The sequence below is a fragment of the Penaeus monodon genome, chromosome 37, assembly GCF_015228065.2.
Source record: "Penaeus monodon isolate SGIC_2016 chromosome 37, NSTDA_Pmon_1, whole genome shotgun sequence".
Taxonomy (NCBI): Eukaryota; Metazoa; Arthropoda; class Malacostraca; order Decapoda; family Penaeidae; genus Penaeus; species Penaeus monodon.
The window spans coordinates 2428446-2438139 of NC_051422.1; the positions used below are offsets into that span (position 1 = coordinate 2428446).

Here is a 9694-nt window from a genome sequence, read left to right on the forward strand (position 1 = left end):
ATGGCCAAAAATTAAAGAAGAAAGAGATATTTATATTGCAAACATTATGATGAACTAAATAAAGCTGTTTGACAGGAACAATTGTCAATTCAGACCATGCAAAATTTAAGAGGAATTTATGAAAATCAGAACAATATTTCATAAGCAAAAAAATAAATAATAGCAGTCTGCACTTCCTTCTAATGCTAATGGAAGCCACTTCGTGCAGTGAGTTAGTTAAAATTATTTCAGGCACTTTCTCTTGGCACTGCATGGGGGAAAGTACCACTTTTCACTATTCTCTCTTATCACCAGACAAAAAAATAAATAAAGATTACAGATCTCTGGCACACAAGATATTGAATATTCTGATCGCAAAACACTTTAAAGTCTATCTGCATTGTTAACACTTACTGATACTCCTTTGCAAAATCCCCCTCTGACTGTGTCACTCTGATAATATAATATTGCTTGGCTGACACATACAAACATAATATCAGTGACTTGAACAACCAACTTACATCAAAATTTCTTTTCTGATGTTATTACCTTATATCTTATTATTACTATAAAAATAAATATTATACCGTATTATAATGTTTTTAAAGCATATATATATATAATTAATATAATATAAATTTTTAATATATTATAATATATATATATATTATATATATAAAATTATATATATATATATATAATATATAATTATATAAAGTATATATGTATATATATATATAATAATGTATTAGTAATTTTATATATATATATATATATATAATATAATATATTATATTTAAAATAATGTAAAGTATATATGTATAAAAATTTTATATATATATTTAATTAATTAATAGTATATAATATATTATAAATTAATATATATTATTTATATATATATAATGTTTAGTATATAGTTATAAAATTAAAAATATATATTATTAATATATATATATATTAATTAATTTAAAATTTTTATATATGTATATATTTTATTTATTATAATATAAATTTAAATTTTTATTTTTATTTATAAATTTGAAAAAAAATTTTATATTTTTTTAAATTTAAATATTATGTATATATATATGTATATATATATAATATATATATATATATATAATATATAATATATATATATATAATATATATATAATGATATATATATATAAGTATATTATATATATATATATATAATATATATGTATATATATATATAATTATATTATAATTATATATATATATATATATAATATATATATATATATATATAATATATATATATATATATATATATTATATAATATATATATAATTATATATATATTATATATATAATATTAAGATATATATAATAATATATAATATATATATAAAATATATATATATATATAATATATATAATATAATATATCATATAATATATAGTATATATATATATATATAATATATATATATATATAATATATATATATTATATAATATAATTATAATATTTAATATAATAATATATATATATATAATATAATTATATATATATATATATAATATATATATAATTGATATATAATATATATATATACATATATATATAATATATATTATCATATATATATAAATATATATAAATATAAATATATATATATATATATATATATATATATTTATATATATATATACATATACATATATATTTATACATATACATATATATATACATATACATATACATATATACATATATATCCATATGTATATATATATATAGATAGATAGACAGATAGATATAGATATATATAAAGAGCTTGAACACCTTGAGCTATAATCATTTCATTTGTAATAAACTAGGTTACTCTGAACACCATAATACACCGGTACTTGAAGTCTTACCTTTGTTTTATAAAAGGGCATATCTCATTAAGAAAAAAAAGGCATATAAAATTGGTCAGCTGCATTACAAAAACTATGAAATAAAACCACTATTATGGGTAATACTGTATCACCCTCTGCTCCCCACTGTGGAACACTTGTGCGTGTTTCAAATATAATGTACATTGTGAGTTGGTGACTTTACATCCATATTAATTTTGGACTTATGCTGAAGTGAGGCCAAGCCACAAATGTTGGAGTAAGACATTTAAACAGTGCTCTGTATATCTTTGGTAAAATATTGGATGTATTCTGGATAGACACTGATATGCATTAGCAAAAGCTAAGATGATGCACAGATCAGTTGCATTCAGCATGTAAAAATCACCTCTCAGCATTTGGAACAAGGAGCGGCATTACATCCAGCTCCTGCATAAGAATTCCAAATGATTTTATTGGGTTTGAATGAAATGGAAATATAGCACACTCTATCTTTTATGTCTATTCAAAATACATCACTGAAATCCCTGAACTGCCTTAAAAATGGCTTCAGCTGTCTTTCATCTGGAATTGTAACAATTCATGGCAGGCAAAGTGTTACACTAATATATAAATGCTAAATTTGAACACATATTGCATGTGATGCACTAAAATAAATTATGTGATAACACTGGAAAGCATACAATCATTTTCCCTTCTCTGAGGTGCTGTACAGTATACATTATTGAATGCTGTATTAACAAATTAAGTAGTGAGCTTGTTGGGCAAGAAGTTGGGTGCACCAAGTACAGGAGCTTCAGTATCAGGGAAATTTTCTGAACCCTCAAGGGCTGTCACTGAACCATCTTGCCCAACCTCAACTGGATAGCGCATCAAATGTCCTTCTATTTTACAAGGCTCGTCAGCTACATAGGCATCCCAATTACTATCAGCCATTTCATTCACTGTGCGCATGCAGTCCAAGGATCCAGGATCGAGATGGACATCTTCCACACTTCCCAGGTGTTCTGCCCACAGGGCCATGCGGAAGTCATGAACAGCACCTCTAGCTTCCCCAGACACCTCTCTTGTTTGCAGGGGCTGGAAACATCCAACAGCAATCTCTGAGTCTCGAGTCCCACCCATACTGCGCTGGTTGATGTTTGCTGAACCAATAATGATGTAGTCATCATCTACGACCATCATTTTAGAATGGACATAGATCATGAATCGTGCCTTCTCCCTGAGCAAGCAAGCAGGAGATTCTGGATCAGGTGGAGGAAGATCCTCTGGTATTTCTTCAGGACACTCCCCTTTTCCTAGACAGAAGAAGGAGAGGTAGTCTCGTGGGTGGGTGTCCAGTTCATTGGCTTCAATGGCTTGAGCTATTAACTTGTACATCATCTCCATAGTACGATGCTGCCAGTGCAGGATCTCCTGTACAGGCCCACTGGCTGGATCACCTTCAGGATACATAGGAATGACAACATATGCCCCAATATATTCCCCTGCATTGATCTTCTCAACAATTCGCTGGGCAATCTCCTGTGGGATGAGGTGGTGAGCCTTTGTTGACTGTTCATCATCCCAACCATATGCTGAACCAAGGAAATACTGATTTTCTATGAACAAGTAACTATCAGTTCGTCTGATGTGATGGATGTAAGCTCTGTGTATACTGTCATCTACATATTTACCCTTCCTCTTAGGGATGGCTGCTATACGATTGAAGTCAAAAAGTGCAGAGTCAGAGGTTATGGACCTGAACAGCTGGGTATTCCAGCCAAGATCTTCCTCGCACACTGCTGGGGCATCCAAAGCAAATTCCTCATCTGAAATTGGAAGGAGACGGGACTCACGGTCCTTCACTTGGTTTCGCCACCTTTCAGTGAAGTTTGCCAGTACATCTAAGACTATCGGTCCATCCAAACGGCAATGAATATCATGCCATGGCTGTCGTGGCCCTACCTCACTAGTGGTAGTTGCACAGCCATTGTAAAAGTCTCCAACATGAACTGTTGTTAATGTTTTGAAAAGCTCATGCTCTGGTGTATCATAGCGCCCATCTGTGATATCTAAGCCACCTATGAATGCCTGAAGTCTTGGTAAGTCCTCTCCTTCTTCAGGTGGAATGTCCAGAATTACAGTTTTCTGGTGATGAGTGTAACAGGTTTGGGCAAACTGATCTTGGAAGAACGATGCCATTCCTTCCAGGGAGCGTACCCTTGGCACCACAGCCACTTCTACATCGGATCCTTCAAAATAAAGACGTGTTTCTTCATCGTGAGTGCCCATGAAACCTGCTGTAACTCCAGTACTCATTTTCTCGTTCCACACCATAACAAGCACACGCACCCCTTCTTCAGCTTTCCTTTTAAGAAGGTCTCCTACAGTTTCTCCAATCGCGTCCTCACAATCACATTCACCTCTCACAAGAACTGTCTCTGTGTATACACTCCAGCCTGTAATATAAATAAGCCTCTGTGCATTGTTTAAGGCTTTGTAGAGGTCAGTCCATGCACAGGGAGGGTTGTATGGTTCTCCTGAGGCTGTGGGGACACTCTCAAAGAGGGGCAAAGGTGGACAATGCGCATCCTGATAAATGGAGACTTTGCATCCTTCGCGCAGAGGGAAATAACAATCAGGGACTTCAAATGTCAAATCCATCATATCTTTGGGAACATAGTTGATCTTCATGTTAATGCTTCCATCACACCCTGAGAGGGGGTACCAGCCCTCCATGGTTTCTCCGTCCATTAGGTCTCCTCCTCTGAGACTCACCTCACCCAGTATTCCCGCATCGAAGTGGTCCTTGTCCAGTACCTGGATCTGAATTTCATCTGCAACATGACATACTGGGATCCTGAACGATTCTTGCCACCTTGGTGAGAGGTCGTTGTTAATAACAGCTGTCTTGCAGAGCACACAATTACCCACTTTAACCTGGGCAAAGGCATCAGATGTGTCCTTGGGGTCAATGTTGAAGAATGCCGTATCACAGTCTGGGAGCTCTTTTGCTGCTATTAAATCAACATATAGGTATCCCCTTAACATAGCCATTTTGAAACTGGTGATTATTTCTCTCCTTAATATATACTAGTGAAGTGCCAAAAGTCTTTTCTACTACAAACACATGGACATGCAGACAGCAGCTGGGAGGGAACACACACTACCAGAACAGCCTGGATTCTTGATAACACGTACAGTTGAAGTCACCTGCAAAAAGTATATGGAATTAACATTTAATAGTATTTAATACGAGTATACCTTGCATTCTCCATGAATATACTAAATGACATTATAATGATATATTAGTGAACTATATGAAATTCAAACTGCAACAATCTAATGAAGCAAATAAAATCATTATAACTGACAGCACACTAAAATCAAACTGACATAATATATTTGATCTTGGATAATAATAAACAAAGTTTGTAGTAATGGTTCTGACCAGTATAGACTCCTTTGTATAATTTTCTCAAAGATCCAGTGTTATAGAAAAGCCTGTTTACTGAAAAAGCTGACTCTATTTAATATCAACAGAAACACAGTATTAGCTGGAAGACTCCTGTAACTGAACAAGCAGACAAAGAAATGGAACATAAGGATCTTAATCAACACTATCAGAAAAATTGCCATCTAGCAAAGAACTCCATAGCTGGGTTGTCCTTCCACAAAATACTGTCTGCACTATCTATCATTAATGATCTAACTCTGGAAGCCTAAGGTTGGGAACCATTTATATAGGGCCTTTATCATGGTCCTATCTTCAAGTTATCATCTACAAAGTAGAGTCCTTAGTAGAACAAGATAAATATTGAGTAGCATAATCTCATGTTTATCTATGCTAGATAAGACATAAAATTTATGCTTTGATCTGAATTTGGTATTATATATATATATATATATATATATATATATATATATATATATATATATATATATATATATATATATATATATTATACAAGAAGTGGAGATGTGTCTGTATATATAACTACCTATCTTTAGGAACACAGATAAAAATAACAATACATTTACATTCATACAATTCATGTATGTATGTATATTTTTGTGTGTGCATGTGTGCGTGTGTGAGTGTGAGTGTGCGTGTGCGTGTGCGTGTGCGTGCATTTATGCATCTGTAAATATATAAATATATAGCACATGTATGTAGGGTACATGTGTGTGTGTTTGAACACCATGCAAGTGCAAGTGTAAGACTGCTTATAGATTTATGGGTGTACATGTGCATAAGAATGCATGAAAAAAATCCCAATAGACTTTTCAACACTAAGTATGAAACTTTTTTTTTTATCTTAAGGTTCATAATATATTTAATTTATGTAAATGACCTGTTTCTATTATTAGTATGACTAGGCCTACCTATTAATAGGAAGTCATTCATTATTCTATCCTAGAAATAATGCTGGTGGCTACCATTTCTGTAAAACACACACACACACACACACACACACACACACACACACACACACACACACACACACACACACACACACACACACACACACACACACACACACACACACACACACACACAAAATATGACCATGAACACAAACACACACAATTCAATATTTATAGGTATGTCTATATCTATATGTATATAGGCACTGAGGCCTACTGAATCTGCATTCATCAACTCTTAGAAGCTGGAATCAATGTCCTATGATAGATGAGCATCTAGAAGAGTCAAGGTGTGTAGCAAGCAGAAACATTAATGGAAAATCACCAGAGGAGTATCTTTATAAAGGATGCAAGTGATGCATTACATGACATAACATCAATAAAAAATTATTAAAACTTACCATCACAAAAAAAAAATTCAACCATTTTTTTCTTTACTTTTTGTTGTGATCAAACTGATTCTTGCCTTCATTTCTACACCAACCCATTGAAGTGGTATGACTTACACCTCATAACAAAGATGCATTATGGGATCGTCTAACAAGGTTTTCCGGATGCTGAATACAAATCTGTGATGTGGCTTGAGCTTTTTGGTGTATCACAATGGCTAAAAAACCTCTACTATAAATATTCTGATGGTATAAATTGTCATGGAAGTTTATTCATGCAAACATAACACATACTAGCAAGTCACATTTTCACTTGCTTTTACCTATTGTAAATACTGGTCAACTTTTTAAACTTTTCAATCTGCATCAATTACATCATGCATGAAAAAACATTTAGAATTCAACGAACTGTATTATACGTATATCTAAAACAGTAATTATACTATCAATTTCAATTTCTTATATAATAACAGTATTTCTGGTGTGTGTCAGCCTATGCCACATTGCCACATATACACCCCATAGCATATATGGAAAACCAACACATATTTCATTAAATCTAGTGAAATAATTAATGCAAATGAACTATCTAACTCGAGCTGCCATAAAATGTTCAGTTATTTGCAATATATTTTTAATATACAATAAGATGCTTACTGAAGGAGCAATCACTGAATATTGGCTTTCAATAATAGAAAAGGAGAAAACCAAACAAGAAAAGAAAGAAAGAAAAAAAAAAAATAGATAGAATGAAAATAATAGAGAGGAGAGGGGAGAGGGGAGAGGAGGGAGGGAGGGAGGGAGGGAGGGAGGGAGGGAGGGAGGGAGGGAGGGAGGGAGGGAGGGAGGGAGGGAGGGAGAGGGGAGAGGGAGGGAAGGAGGGGGGGAGGGAGAGGGAGAGGAAGGAAAGGAGGGGGGAGGGGGAGGGGGAGGGGGAGGGGGAGAGAGAGGGAGAGGGAGAGGGAGAGGGAGAGGGAGAGGGAGAGGGAGAGAGAGAGAGGGAGAGAGAGAGAGAGAGAGAGAGAGACAGAGAGAGAGAGAGAGAGAGAGAGAGAGAGAGAGAGAGAGAGAGAGAGAGAGAGACTTATAATTGAGAACATACAACTCTTAACATCTACAACACAAAAACATACAAACCTCTCAAAAAAAAAACATTACCTGTAAGGTCTCTTTACCGAAAACCTCATGGTACATTTCCTCTCCTCGTGAGGCCCACCAAAAGCTATCTAAAGCTAATCGGAGCATCCAGAGCCTCATTAATAATTAACTAGCACCAGCTGATCTTCCTCAGAGCATTGGTTTTAACCGGTGTGGGCTATTTACATCATCCCTTATCAACCACAATTTGGTGAATGAGGAGAAATACAAGTATCAAAAGATTATAAATCTTATCATCTGCTCTGTAGGTATTAATTCAATTTACAGTCATAATTAACCAGATTGCAAAAAAAAAAAAAAAAAAAAAAAGAAAAAAAAAACCATCAGAGTATTAAATATACAAAAATAAATGCAAACACAAGAGCAGAAGTGACAACGTAAAAGACATAAAAGGGACAAAAAAAAAGTGCGATACTAACAGATTACCTTCGAATAACAGTCTGACTTTTACAGGGTTAAACTGGTGATGCAGATAAAAAAAAAAGGGATTATTGATCACCTACACGCAATGTCAGACACTAAAAAGACAAAAAAAAAAAAATGTGCATACTGAATCCTAAGGTTCTTATATAGAGGAGAGAGGAAAAAAAGAAAAAAAAAAGGCAGACCATAGATAGGCCTATCACGTGCATTGCCTTAGGCCTATTTGGTAAATCAATAGAAATGCACACAGTGATAAAAGCAGGGAAAGAAGAAATGATAAAACGAGAAAATAGCGAGGATTACGCACTACCTTTATCAACACTACCGGAGGAATTTGAGGAATTTTAAATATTTCTTTTTAAATTTCCCTCAGAATCAAGTTGTAAACATACATACGATTTCACAAGAGATACGAATAAACCCCTTTTTTTTTCTTACTTCAATGTAAATAAAGTGAAGGATATCTCCCATGCGAAAAGGGGAAGCTTCGACCTTCTCTCTCTCTCTCTCTCTGGAAAGAAGCCAAATCCAATAATGAAAAAAAAAACAGGGAAATAAAGTACTCGTTGATAGAGAGAGAGAGAAGGAAACCAGAAGGCAAATTCACCGACCCTTCAATAGCCGGATGTTGACATGACAACCCTTCACCGACCCTCCCGCGTTACCCTCACGTTTTGTCATCCCCGATAAGCGTGACAAAAAAGCGTGATTTACCAGCCGAGGAGGAGATACAGGCGGATGAGAAAGAAGCGTGACCTTTTCCTCTCACTCTTCAAGACACACTGACACCCGCTTGCTAACAGGGCTGCCAAGTGCACCGGCAAGCAGGGGTACCAACACCTCCGCTTAGTGCCAATTTTACTTGTATATATTCACAGACAAGAATTCCATTTCTCATAAGATTCTACCACTGGATTACTAATCTTAATCTCCTATCGTACAGTAAATGAATAATAAAAGAAAAATCACTGTAGTTTCGGCATCCACTCGTAACAACTTGATGAGTAATCCTCTTACTCATGCGGTCAGAATGAGTAGACAAGCGAGTCTCCTGTGCGGGCGAGCGATTCATTCACGTGTGAAAATATCGGTCTATTTTGTATCAAGGACGTTTTCGGACATTCAGCGCGTTTTCACTTTCTGTCTCCTCTTCAAGCATACATAGGAGCGTACGTCTGTTGGCATGAATGAATTATACATGCATACATATATATATGTATATATGTATGTATATATATATATATATATATATATATATATATATATTCATATATATGTATATTATATATATATATATATATATATATATTATATATATATATATATATATATGCATATATGTATGTGTATCTATATATGTACATATATATTATATATATATTATATGTATAATATATAATAATAATAATATATAATAATAATAATACCAATGCCAATAAAATATATAATAAATAATAATATATAAT

The 9694-nt window shown here is 33.6% G+C and overlaps 1 protein-coding gene across 1 annotated transcript; it reads right to left on the bottom strand.

The window, feature by feature from the left end:
* Positions 1 to 1857: 1857 nt before the first annotated feature.
* Positions 1858 to 9012, bottom strand: LOC119596089 (phospholipase D alpha 1-like). Its single transcript, XM_037945224.1, has 2 exons — positions 8943 to 9012; positions 1858 to 5043 (listed from the first exon to the last, which is right to left on the bottom strand). Exon 2 carries the CDS (start codon positions 4885 to 4887, stop codon positions 2593 to 2595), a length of 2295 nt encoding a protein of 764 aa, XP_037801152.1. The 5' UTR covers positions 4888 to 5043; positions 8943 to 9012; the 3' UTR covers positions 1858 to 2592.
* Positions 9013 to 9694: the final 682 nt, after the last annotated feature.

Excerpts from the sequence above, each read along its gene's own strand:
- LOC119596089 (XM_037945224.1), bottom strand. The coding sequence starts at position 4,887 with ATGGCTATGTTAAGGGGATACCTATATGTTGATTTAATAGCAGCAAAA.